At 35.4% G+C, this 14581-nt stretch overlaps 1 protein-coding gene across 2 annotated transcripts in view; it reads left to right on the top strand.

Annotated features, from left to right (window-relative positions):
- CADM2 (cell adhesion molecule 2) overlaps positions 1-14581 on the top strand; it is a 1088281-nt gene that overhangs the window by 931801 nt on the left and 141899 nt on the right. For both annotated transcript variants that reach the window (XM_067034883.1, XM_059063961.2), the window contains exon 6: positions 10062-10232. In XM_067034883.1, coding sequence (XP_066890984.1) covers positions 10062-10232 — 171 coding nt within the window. The remainder of the gene's footprint in view (positions 1-10061; positions 10233-14581) is intronic.

Genomic DNA, 14581 nt, shown 5'->3' with positions numbered 1-14581 from the left:
TGTATGTGTATGCTTCTTTGTGTGATTTTGTCTGTATAGCTTTGCTTTTGCCATTTGTCCTAGGGTTCTGACTCTCCTTTTTTTGTTTGTTTATTTATTTGTTGAAATAAATAAAATTTATTTGTTGAAAACTTCCTTAATATGCGTAAGGAAGTAGTCAAGTCCAGGAAGCACAGAGAGTCACATACAGGATAAATCCAAGGAGAAACATGCCAAGACACATATTAATCAAACTGTCAAAAATTAAATATGAAAAAAATATTAAAAGCAGCAAGGGAAAAGCAACAATTAACATACAAGGGAAACCTCATAAGGTAGAGCTGATCTTTCAGCAGAAACTCTGCAAGCCAGAAGGGAGTGGTAGGACATATCTAAAGTGATGAAAGGGAAAAACCTACAACCAAGATTACTCTACCCACAAGGATCTCATTCAGATTCAACAGAGAAGTTAAAAGCTTTACAGGTAAGCAAAAGTGAAGAGAATTCAGCACCACCAAACCAGCTTTACAACAAATGTAAAGGAACTTCTCTAGGCAGGAAACACAAGAGAAGGAAAAGACTTACAATAACAAACTCAAAACAATTAAGAAAATGGTAATAAGAACATACATATCGATAACTACTTTAAATGTAAATGGATTAAATGCTCCAACCAAAAGACACAGACTGGCTGAATGGATACAAAAGCAAGACCCATACATATGCTGACTACAAGAGACCCACTTCAGACCTAGGGACACATACAGACTGAAACTGAGGGGATGGAAAAAGATATACAAATGGAAATCAAAAGAAAGCTGGATTAGCAATTCTCGTATCAGACAAAATAGACTTTAAAAAAAGACTATTGCAAGAGACAAAGAAGGACACTACATAATGATCAAGGGATCAATCCAAGAAGAAGATATAACAATTGTAAATATTTATGCCCCCAACATAGGAGTACCTCAATACATAAGGCAAATGATAACAGCCATAAAAGGGGAAATAGACAGTAACAAAATCATAGTAGGGGACTTTCACACCCCACTTTCACAAATGGACAGATCATCTAAAATGAAAATAAATAAGGAAACACAAGCTTTAAATGATACATTAAACAAGATGAACTTAATTGATATTTATAGGACATTCCATCCAAAAACAGCAGATTACACTTTCTTCTCCAGTGCTCATGGAACATTCTCCAGGATATATCACATCTTGGGTCACAAATCAAGCTTTGGTAAATTTAAGAAAATTGAAATCGTATCAAGTATCTTTTCTGACCACAACGCTATGAGACTAGATATCAATTACAGGAAAAAATCTGTAAAAAATACAAACACATGGAGGCTAAACAATACACAACTAAATAACCCAGAGATCACTGAAGAAATCAAAGAGGAAATCAAGAAATACCTAAAAACAAATGACAATGGAAACATGATAACCCAAAACCTAAGTGATGCAGTAAAAGCAGTTCTAAGAGGGAAGCTTATAGCAATACAATCCTACCTCAAGAAACAAGGAACATCTCAAATAAATAACCTAACCTTACACCTAAAGCAATTAGAGAAAGAAGAAAAAAAAAAATACCCAAAATAAGCAGAAGGAAAGAAATCATAAAGATCAGATCTGAAATAAATGAAAAAGAAATGAAGGAAAAGATAGCAAAGATCAATAAAACTAAAAGCTGATTCTTTGAGAAGATAAACAAAATTGATAAACACTTAGCCAGACTCATCAAGAAAAAAGAAAAAGGAGAAATAACTGACACTGCAGAAATACAAAGGATCATGAGAGATTACTACAGGCAACCATATGCCAATAAAATGGACAACCTGGAAGAAATGGACAGATTCCTAGAATAGTACAACCTTCCGAGACTGAACCAGGAAGAAATAGAATATAAAAAACAGACCAATCACACACACTGATTGAAACTGTGATTAAAAATCTTCCAACAAACAAAAGCCCAGGACCAGATGGCTTCACAGGTGAATTCTGTCACACATTTAGAGAAGAGCTAACACCTATCCTTCTCAAACTCTTCCAAAATATAACAGAGGGAGGAACACTCCCAAACTCATTCTATGAGGCCACCATCACCCTGATACCAAAACCAGACAAAGACGTCACAAAGAAAGGAAACTACATGCCAATATCACTGATGAACATAGATGCAAAAATCCACAACAAAATACTAGCAAACAGATTCCAGTAGCACATTAAAAGAATCATACACCATGTTCAAGTGGGATTTATCCCAGGAATGCAAGGATTCTTCAATATATGTAAACAATCAACGTGATACACCATATCAACAAACTGAAGGAGAAAAAACATATGATCATCTCAATAGATGCACCCATTTATGATAAAAGCCCCCCAGAAAGTAGGCATAAAGGGAGCTCACCTCAACTTAATAAAGGCCATATATGACAAACCCACAGCCAACATTGTTCTCAATGGTGAAAAACTGAAAGCATTTCCTCTAATATCAGGAAGAAAGCAAGGTTGCCCACTCTCACCACTATTATTCAATATGGTTTTGGAAGTTTTAGCCACAGCAGTCAGAGAAGAAAAAGAAATAAAAGGAATCAAAATCAGAAAACAAGAAGTAAAGCTGTCACTGTTTGCAGATGACATGATACTATACACAGAGAATCCTAAAAAGGCTACCAGAAAAGTACTAGAGCTAATCAATGAATTTGGTAAAGTAGCAGGATACAAAATTAATCCACAGAAATCTCTTGCATACCTATACATTAATGATGAAAAATCTGAAAGAGAAATTAAGGAAACACTCCCATTTACCATTGCTACAAAAAGAATAAAATACCTAGGAATAAACCTGCCTAAGGATACGAAAGACCTGTATGCAGAAAACTATAAGACACTGATGAAAGAAACTAAAGATGATACAAACAGATGAAGAGATATACAATGTTCTTGGAATGGAAGAATCAACATTGTGAAAATGACTGTACCACCCAAAGCAATCTACAGATTCAGTGCAATCCCTCTCATACTACCACTGGCATTTTTCACAGAACTAGAACAAAAAAATTCACAATTTGTATGGAAACACAAAAGACCCTGAATAACTAAAGCAATCTTGAGAAAGAAAAATGGAGCTGGAGGAATAAGTCTCTCTGACTTGAGACTATAATACAAAGCGACAGTAATCAAGACAGTATGGTACTGGCACAAAAACAGAAATATAGATCAATGGGACAGGATAGAAAGCCCAGAGATAAACCCATGCACATATGGTCACCTTATCATTGATAAAGAAGGCAAGAATATACAATGGAGAAAAGACAGCTTCTTCAATAAGTGGTGCTGGGAAAACTGGACAGCTACATGTAAAAGAATGAAATTAGAACACTCCCTGACACCATACAAAAAAATAAACTCAAAATAGATTAAAGACCTAAATGTAAGGCCAGACACTATAAAACTCTTAGAGGAAAACATAGGCAGAACACTCTTATGACATAAATCACAGCAAGAACCTTTTTGACCCACCGCCTAGAGAAATGGAAATAAAAACAAAAATAAACAAATGGGACCTAATGAAAGTCGAAAGGTTTTGCACAGCAAAGGAAACCATAAACAAGGTGAAAAGACAACCCTCAGAATGGGAGAAAGTATTTGCAAACAAAGCAACTGACAAAGGATTAATCTCCAAAATATACAAGCAGCTCATACAGCTCAATATCAAAAAAACAAACAACCCAATCCGAAAATGGGCAGAAGACCTAGACATTTCTCCAAAGAAGATATACAGATTGCCAACAAATACATGAAAGGATGCTCAACATCACTAATCATTAGAGAAATGCAAATCAAAACTACAATGAGGTATCATCTCACACCAGTCAGATTGGCCATCATCAAAAAAATCTATAAACACTAAATGCTGGAGAGGGTTTGGAGAAGAGTGAACCCTCTTGCACTGGTGGTGGGAATGTAAATTGATACAGCCGCTATCAGTATGGATGTTCCTCAAAAAGCTAAAAATAGAACCATATGACCCAGTAATCCCACTACTGGGCATATACCCTGAGAAAACCATAACTCAAAAAGAGTCATGTACCATGATGTTCATTGTGGCTCTATTTACTATAGCCAGGACATGGGAGCAAGCTAAGTGTCCATTGACGTATGAATGGATAAAGAAGATGTGGCACATATATTCAATGGAATATTGCTCAGCCATAAAAGGAAACATAATTGAGTTATTTGTAGCTTGGTGGTGGACCTAGAGACTGTCTTACAGAGTAAAGTAAGTCAGAAAGAGAAAAACAAATACCGTATGCTAACACATATATATGGAATCTAAAAAAAAAAAAAAAAAAAAAATGCTTCTGAAGAACCTAGGGGCAGGACAGGTGAAAGACACAGACATAGAGAATGGACAAGACACGGGGAGGGGGAAGGTGGTTAAGCTGGGATGAAGTGAGAGTGGCATAGACATTTATGCACTACCAAATGTAAAATAGATAGCTAGTGGGAAGCAGCTGCATAGCACAGGGAGATCAGCTCAGTGGTGCATTGTGTCCATCTAGAGGGGTGGGATAGGGAGGGTGGGAGGGTGATGCAAGAGGGAGGAGATATGGGGATGTATGTCTATGTATAGCTGATTCACTTTGTTATACAGCAGAAACTAACACACCATTGTAAAGCAATTATATTCCAATAATGATGTTAAAAAATAAAATCCTATAGTACTCTTAAGGCTTAAGAAAAAAAAAATTCACAGCAATCCCTTCAAGACAAACTGTTTTTAAAATATGTCTAGGTTACTAAGTTAACTAGACATAGTTACTTTATGTCAATCTTTTTAAATGATGGGAAAGCTGGTTATCTTCTAAAAATGATGCATTTACTTTTATAAATTTTGATCTATAAAACTTCTTTTAAACAATAATTATGTAACATATCCATTTGTCTAATACATCCACTCCAAATTTTTGGCAATAAAGCCAAGTTATCTCATTTAATGCTCACATATTCTCTTCTGTATGGCAAGAAGACCTGCATTCAGCTTATTAACAATGGTGTCAAACAACTAAAGTACCATTAATAGCAGTGTTATGAATTCAGAATAAATTTCTTCAATTCTCCTGTTGAAACTGTTTTCTGATTCTTCAAAAATCACTTACAAACCCACACTCTGAAAATAGTAGCAGAGTTCATGTTCTATATAAGCAGTGATGTCTGGTGTATACAGAGACCCTGTAGCTTTGCTATTGGCCAGAGAATTAAAGGCCCAGATAGTTCAGGAGAAGTCACATAATATCCTACCTAATTCCCAAGAGATATCTCCAAATTATGAGAAGGCATGATCCTTCTAGTACTGGCAATAAGACAGAAGCTGTATTTAAATCCCTGCCTTGGGACTTCCCTGGTGGCACAGTGGTTAAGAATCCACCTGCCAATTCAGGGGACACGGGTTCAAGCCCTGGTCTGAAAGATCCCACATGCCACAGAGCAACTAAGCCTGTGTGCCACAACTACTGAGCCTGCACTTTAGAGCCCGCGAGCCACAACTACTGAGCCCGCGTGCTGCTACTGAAGCTCGTGCGCCTAGAGCCGGTGCTCTGCAACAAGAGAAGCCACCACAGTAAGAAGCCTGAGCACCTCAATGAAGAGTAGCCCCTGCTCGCTGCAACTAGAGAAAGCCCGTGCACAGCAACGAAGACCCAACACAGATAAAAATAAATAAATATTTTTTAAAAAAATAAAAATAAATAAATCCCTGCCTTGTTCCCAGTGTGGCATATAGGCTTTGCAATGGATTAAAGGAGACTGGTCCTCTTTAGGTGCAGGTCTGATAGGGAGGGCTACCAAGGACACAGGACAAGATTGCCCTTTATAAAAATGGGAGTATCTTCATTCTAGATCTGTTGAAAAGGGTTCAAAAATCACCTAAGTGCAGAAAGCAAAAATGTCACAAAATTTCAGATTACACTGCTCAAGGTGATTAGAACCATTGTGGAGACAATGTAACTTCTGAAGAAACCTCAACTTAGAGGATTTTCCTTCTAAAAGTCTAGTACAAAGGTGGCCAGAAACTACAGATATAGAGGCAGGTAAACCTAATATTATAAATCTGGAAAGATGGATATAGAGATATCTCCTGAGATCTGATATTTTATGAAAAGATTTGGATGTAAAAACATCCAGATAACTCTTTGCTTTGTTCCGTAGTTAACTTACGGTTTTTACCGTATTTATTTAATTTTAAAATTTTTATTGAAATATAGTTGAGTTACAATGTTGTATTAGTTTCAGGTGTACAGCAAAGTGATTCAGTTATACATCTATAAAGATATATATATATATATATTCTTTTTTTACATTCTTTTCCATTATTATAGGATATTGTATATATTTCCCTGTGCTATACAGTAGGTCCTTGTTGGTTGTCTATTTTACATATAGTATAGTGTGTATACTTTAATTCCAAACTCTGGTTTTTAAATGTGTTAATTTGGGGGGCTCCAGCAGTCTAACTCACAATTATATCTGCCATTTTTCTTCATACCTTAGCTCTTAGTGAGATAAAAGATCTAAAATCCCAAATATAAACAGATTGCTATTATACATTTTGTCTGATAAAGATACATAATATAAAAATTGAAACAAAATCTTTACTTTGGGACTTCACCAAGAAATGTTCAGGAAAATAACTTTTGTTGAGCAGCATACTTGAGGAATTTTCCCAGGCAGATGTTTAGAAACATTTTTATTACAGAAAATTTCTATCACATGCACTGTAAACACAGTAGTATAATGAGACCTTTTGCAACCACCCACCAGAAACAACCACAGTTCTGATTACTGAAGAGCAATCTCTTACATGTCCAGAATCTCCTTTGGGAAAAGATAGAGTAGTGACTTCAAGGATTATGATGAATGTAATCTTACAAATTCCTCTGCTTATTGTTTGCTCATACCTTTTGCTTTTGCTGACCATTGTACCAACACATTATATAATACATGACATGCGTATTTTGAAAAATGTAAATAAAAGGAAGACATATATGTGGAAATAGTAAAAGTAGAATGTAAGCTTATGGAGAGTGGCAATAAAAAGAGAGAGAGAGAAAGTTGAGTAAAGTTAATACCAATATTAACTCACTTTTGGTCATATCACCTACGGTGTCGATGTATACATTATACCCTTGCTCTTCAAAATATGTCTTTGGGCCAGCAGCAGACCTCCAGGCTCTACCACACAACTATTGAATCAGAATCTGCATTTTAACAAGATGCAAAGGTGATTCAGATGAACATTCCATTTTGAGGAACACTGCTTTAGATCACAATGTGATGAAGTAATGGTGTGACTTGCCAAAGAAGAAAAAAATGGAAACTCTCTAAAACAAGACAGAACAGGGAATCAGCAAATCAGCTATGCAATATAAAGAAATTTCTGTGGATTCTGTAACTTGGAATGCATCAGTTATTTTATAAAGCTAGAAAGCAAAATAAAAATAAATTTTAAGTACTATTTCCTGTTTCGGGGGGAGGAGGTCAGCATAAAATGTGGGGAAAGATACTATGGTTGGCTCTTCTCAGTGCTTTTTCCTGTTCATCTTATGCCTTCTAGTAACCCTATAAGCTGTCACATAAGCTAATATGAAAAGCAAAAAATTATACTTTTGTTTATTTCATTTGAATGATGCTCATTAATATTTTATGTTATATACATTGCTCTCAGATTTTATGTGTCCAATTAATATTACATAAAATGATACTTTTGTAAAGGAAACAGCTAAAGGAAGCAGATGTGTGGGTTCTTAAAATGCAGCTGTTATTAAAATTAAACAATTAGCAGTGATATTTTGGAATAATTTCTTATATATTGTATAATATATTTATAAAAGTGGTTTGTCAAGAGATCTAAATTTTCTTACACTGCCACTGCTTAGAGCTATGAACAAGAAAACACTGGACATAGGTTTATAGGAAAGGATATAAAATATAAAAATGATGCAACATTTTGTATAAATATATGAGACATTGAAAACTAAGAGAGCCCCATTTTTTTAATATAGCAAAGAACTATAAATGCATCTATATTATCCTGACATATTTTGACTGAAAGGAGATAATTTCATCTTTTACTCTAATATTTTTTTAATTGAAGTTGAATCTAATTTTCAAATGCAAAAATCTCAGAAATTACTTTAGTTAACAAAAATGAGATATTTCATAAGACACATGTTAATGGAAAGCCCTGTATACTGTATGATTAATTTATAGTTAAAAGATGGGGCTTCCCTGGTGGCGCAGTGGTTGAGAATCCTCCTGCCGATGCAGAGGACACGGGTTCGTGCCCCGGTTCAGGAAGATCCCACATGCCGTGGAGCGGCTAAGCCCGTGAGCCATGGCCGCTGAGCCTGCGCGTCCAAAAAAAAATATATATATAGTTAAAAGATGGAGTTGAGATTTTTATATTCTTTCCCCCCTTTCCAAATGTTGGAAATTTTTCTTAGCCTCAAAACTGCCTAAATTACATAAATTTTTTGTGGTAAAAATCTTAATTAGATAATTATGTTTCTAATTTCTGAACACAGTCATAAACATATAGTTTCAAAATAAGACATGTGACATTTATCTAGTTTTATTCTTTACTAATATTTATTTTATTTTTAAAATCAATAAGGTAAAGACATTCTTCTCTGGAAATAAGTAAAACCCAGTGGGCCATGCAAATATCTACCCATCAAATACATAAGATTCGATATTATTTTCCAAGTGAAATCTTTGCATAAAGCACAATGGAGAAGCTGAACTTACATTAATTTCTCATCATTGATATATTTTAAAATATTTTAAAAATATTTAATGCATGCTAGAATCAAATATTTTATGCATATTATGCAAAAGAAGTCTTTTCATAAAAAGTATCATTTTTCATTTGAAATGAAATGCTAAGAAATTCGAACAACTTTCTCCCTCAACTATATTTAAGACCTTGTTAAAAGATATCTTAACCGGGCTTCCCTGGTGGCACAGTGGTTGAGAGTCCACCTGCCGATGCACGGGACACAGGTTCGTGCCCTGGTCTGGGAAGATCCCACATGTCGCGGAGCAGCTGGGCCTGTGATCCATGGCCACTGAGCCTGCGCGTCCGGAGCCTGTGCTCCGCAACGGGAGAGGCCACAGCAGTGAGAGGCCCACGTACCACAAAAAAATAAAATAAAAATAAAATAAATTAAAAGATATCTTAGCCTGTTATCTTGATTTCTAAGCCATTAAAATTGCCCTCTTCTCATCAGCTACTTTAGACTTGAGAACTTTCAAATTAAGTGAAAATATTATTAAATCCCTTTTCCACAGAGAACAAATAATCCCTAAGTGCACATTTAATGATGAATCTGAATCATGCACAGTAAGTTTAAGTATTGATAAGTGAATTCACATCTTGAGGAAAGCATTCTCATTCAGAGTGAAATGAATTCTTCAGCTAAGTGAAGAGCATTTTTCTCAATAGAAATTTCGTTGAAAATATATAGAGATAGGTAGATAGATATTTAAATACTCAAAATGTTCACATAACTGTTCTTCTTTACCAAAGATGACTACTTTCTCATCTTAGGTATTCTTTAGCAATTATGTTCACCTCACAGTGTTCATGTTAAGATCATAGCTCAAATACACTGTCCTTCCTTTTAGGCATACCCAGATGGTTGTGAATTTGCTCTTCTCAATTGTGCTTGTGGTTCAGAGAATTAAGATTATCTTTTAGTAAAACTTAAATCTAAAGAAAAGAGATTAATATTGTAAAATGGCCTGATTTTTCAAATGGAGTATAAAAAAAGTAGCGCTGTGACCTGCCCTTTTATTTCTGTATTTAACTTTTAAAATGTATTTCTGAAGTAGTTTTATTTCTGTTTACTCAAAACGAAATGGATTAAATTTGAAACTAACAAATATTTGCTTTTTAAAATTGGGTAAAGATCGGGAGAAGAGGCTTTCAGTGTGTCTCGAGTAAATGAAACCTGTTACATTTTGAAAGAGAACTTCACAGAATTTAAAATTTTATATTTTATTTTCAGATGTAAAATATTTAAAGGAAGAAGATGCAAATCGCAAGACTTTCACGGTCAGCAGCACACTGGACTTCCGAGTGGACCGAAGCGATGATGGCGTGGCGGTCATCTGCAGAGTAGACCATGAATCTCTCAATGCCACACCTCAGGTGGCCATGCAGGTGCTAGAAATACACTGTAAGTAAATGCTACTCCGTAACTCTTTATCTTGGCGCCAAATCTCTGCATCTACATTTTAAATCATTTCAAAAATTTTCTGAAGTTACAGCAAATGTGCAGCAAAATCTATAGCCAAATGAAGTAAAACTGACCTCATTAGTATTAATCACATTCAAAGGAAAGGAGTCCTTGCTTGATTATCATTCTTGACAAGGAAGAAAAAGAAAGAAGATATCAGAGGGTTAAAACTCCTAATTATCGGGCTTCCCTGGTGGCGCAGTGGTTGAGAATCCGCCTGCCGATTCAGGGGACACGGGTTCGTGCCCCGGTCCGGGAAGATCCCACATGCCGTGGAGCGGCGGGGCCCGTGAGCCATGGCCGCTGAGCCTGCGTGTCTGGAGCCTGTGCTCCGCAACGGGAGAGGCCACAACAGTGAGAGGCCCGCGTACCGCAAAAAAAAAAAAAAAAAAAAAAAAAAAAAAAACTCCTAATTATCTTCCAAGTGTTGGCCAGGAAGAGCAGTAATTTTGGCAGAATCAGTGAGAAGTGGAAATCTGAAAAAGCTTTGATGAACTTTCTAAATGTAATGTTATTATATGCAAACGTGGCTTACCGTCTGTTCTTTTAAAAGTATACTTTTTTTCTATTTTTAAAAATATACTAAGTCTTTATGAACACAGGGTCATATCATTATGTTTTCTTTATCAACATCATTATTGTTCACAAGTGATAAGTACATAAATTGGATGACTCCAGTGAGCCCGGGCAGTGCTAAATGCTTTGCTGCCATTATCTCAACTCATGTTATCTCATGTTAGGACATCAGCATAATAGCCTGATAAAGAGTTACTGCTCTCTTTACTTGCAGTTTATAGATAAGGACAGTGAAGATTATAGTGGTTGAGTCACTTGGCCAAGTTCACACAACTAGCAAATGGTCGACTTATAATCATGATGCTTTCATACTTAGCAATGTCCTTGGGATATAGCAGGTGATCTATAAATATTTATCAAAATGAAATGAATGAACTGAAATATGTAACATAAAGTTGAAAAGAGTAGAGTATAAAGAATTATATTTCTGAATCCTATTACTTGACTTTTTCCAATATTAGAGATTTTTTTTGTTGAGTCTGTTATCTGTGATAAATTATAGTTCAAGTTTAGATTTGTGTGTTTGATGCGAAATTTTACATTGAACCTTAAAATGTTAACTCTACATATTAGTCTTCTAATATGCCTCATTGTAACCTGTTTTCATTTATTTATTCAACAAGAATGTATTGAGTACCTATTATGAAACAGGCATTCTTTTGGGCACTGGGGTTACAGAGGTGGCCAAAAAAGGACAACTTTAACAAAACAAACTGAGATTGTCTCCAAGTGTCAAAATCACCACTACCACCAAAGCAACAAACTCCAGTTCGCTTATAACATCCACTCTAGGTAGGAGTGACTGAAAAGCAAAGTTAATAAATACAACATATAGCATGCTATGTATTAAGTCTGTAAGAAAAAAATAAAGCAGGGAGGTGATAAGGAGTGAAGTTAGAATGGGAGTCAAGGATAGTGAATGTGTGTGTGTGTATTAGTATTAACATATATATATAATGCATTTCTATATAAATATATATTTTATCACATATAGTATATTGAATTATATAATTACATACTATATAATATTACATATTAATATATCATTTAAATATGTTCTAAATACTTATATGAATCTATTATATAATATATTATTTATACTTTAATATATTACATTATATAAAAATATATTTTAATGAATATTTAAATAAAATAATATTTTAACTAAATTAATATGTTTAAATATTCAAACAAAATATATACATACAATTCCCAGGGAAGAACAAGTACAAAGGCCCTGAGATAGGAACATGTGTGTTGTTTTTTGTTTCTAGAAGCAGAGAGGGTATCAGTGAGACCAGAGTAGAGTGGAAAGTAGCGAGTATCATGAGAAAAGATCAGAGAAGTACCACGAGGACCAGACTTTTTTTTTACTTTTTAATAGAGAAAATATCAATCGGATCATTACTTTTAATTATTGTTTGTTGTATTTTAATTATTCTTAGTTTACTAGTTATTAAATTATTAAAATCTTAAGAATACTTTCAATTATATTAGATTAGTTTCATTAATTTCCTCTTCCTGTTCTCATTGAAGCAGATTTGAAGACAAACATATTTTAGAGCCCAAACTGAGATTATTTCCAAATTTCAACATTTATTTGCAGTGAGACCTTGCGACAATTACTGAAACTGCTTGAGCTTTGATTATAAACTAGAGAATTAATTTCTGTGAGGACCAAACTAGACAAGCTTATGGCATTCAGTAAGCCTTCAATAAATATCACTGTCTTCTTTCTTAGTTGGTTTGAGCTTGGGTGGCTTTGGCCTGCAGTGGCTTGAAGCAGGATTTTGGTTCCTGGCCAGAGATTGAGATCAGGCAATGGCAGTGAGAGCGCTGAATCCTAGCCACCAGACCACCAGGGACCAGTGACCAGTGACAAGGCCCTGGCCCTTCAGCTGTGTAGAAATGAATTTCCACAGAGATGGAAAGTAGTGAAGCAAGTAAAATATTTATTAGGAGGAAAAAGAGTACAGTACATGTGGACAGACACATGGGTGGACTCAGAGAGTCGTGCTGTCATGGTAGTTTGAATCACTTTTATGGGGCATTTCTTCTGGGTTTCCTTTGACCAATCATCTTGCTTTGCCTAGTTCTGCATTTTGGTATATCTCAGCGTCCTCCTGTGTGAATGTGCATCTCTTAGCCAAGACGGATTCTAGCAAAGAGGCCTATGGGTAATTGACATCACTTACTATGGGTGACACCCCCTCCCTTTTTGACCTCCAGGGAACTTTTCTGTACATGTGTAGTCGGGGAGGTCTTCTTGATTTTGAGTATGAGGAATAAGTGGTCTTTTATCTATTATCTGGGCAGGGCCCAGCCTCTTCTCTCAATTGTCCTGCTATTGATATTTTGGAGTTTCTGTCCACAGAGAACGAACTCCAGCTGCTTACCCTGGGGCCCATCTATCTCCTGCCTCAGGTTCAGGCTGCTGTAACAAAAACACCATAGACTGGGTGGTTTATAAGCAACAGAAATTTATTTCTCACTGTCCTGGGGGCCAAAAATTCAAGATCAAGGAGGAGGCACATTCAGTGTCTGGTGAGGACCCTCACTCTGGCTCATAGCTGGCCATCTTCTATGTCCACATGCAGCAGAAGTGGCTAAGGAGTCTCTGTGATCTCTTTCATAAGGGCACTAATCCCGGTCATGATCTTCCAAAGTCCTTACCTCCTAATATTATCACATTGAGGATTAAGTGTCAGCATATGAACTTTGGGGAAACATTAACATTCAGTCCATAGCAACATTTCTTTTCTATTTCTTTTTATTTAATCAATGTCTTTCAAATATGGAGAATTATGTAATTTGATGTGTCCAGAGGACCCAGATCACCAGCATTTTAATTTAAACTTTTTTTCACTTATATATAAAGTCAAATAAGACTGTTTAAAAATAATCTTTGATTACTAATTCAACTGTAATTTTCAATATATAATAAAAGAAAAATAATTAAAATCAAGTCATAAGGAATATTAAAGATCACCAGCCAGAGAGCACCAGAAACCTACCAGTAGTCTAGCAAACTTGGGTTTATTTAGTTTGCTATGGCACAGAAGACAGCATACCTAGCTGAATCTCTGGGTGTAGGTAAGAAAGAGTTAGGAGAGACTTGTTAGAGAATTTGGGTTTGTTCTAAATATTGTGAAGAGGGTTCTGAATTAGATGCTGTCATGATTGGGGGCAATTCAGTGATGTGTATGTTGGTAACTTTTACCTACAAAGCACGAATATTAAAACAGAATTAGATTTGCTATTATAAAGCTGTGTGGTTAATCATGCTAATTTATGTGGTTGCTGAACATCTTGGTCTGTGTCCCCTTTTAGACCTGGTTATGGAATAAACATGCCTTTTCTTATTCCACCCCACAGGCATAGAGTGGCCTTATCTGATTATTGTTTATATTCTAGAGAATCGTTTATGTCTGTTGAGCCTATTTCAGCCTAGCTATAAGATGCCATTTGTTAGCTTCCAAAGTCATTTTCACTTTCTCGGGAGTCCAAAATGGAACTATTATAAATATATACTTTCTGAGCATTTTTAGCTGTTCACCATATTTCAGTGTGCATTATTAAGCAATCTCCATGGAGGAAGACAATTTTTATAAAGCTTTACATGAAAAATGTTATACTTGATGGCCAATTAAAAATAACAACTCATTCTATCATGGTTTAATATGTAAATGGCTAGAAGGCAGAGACCAGATCTA

This window comes from Kogia breviceps, chromosome 5 (genome assembly GCF_026419965.1).
Source record: "Kogia breviceps isolate mKogBre1 chromosome 5, mKogBre1 haplotype 1, whole genome shotgun sequence".
Taxonomy (NCBI): domain Eukaryota; kingdom Metazoa; phylum Chordata; class Mammalia; order Artiodactyla; family Physeteridae; genus Kogia; species Kogia breviceps.
Note: the sequence above shows the minus strand (reverse complement) of the source record. Positions and strands in the feature narration are given on the sequence as shown.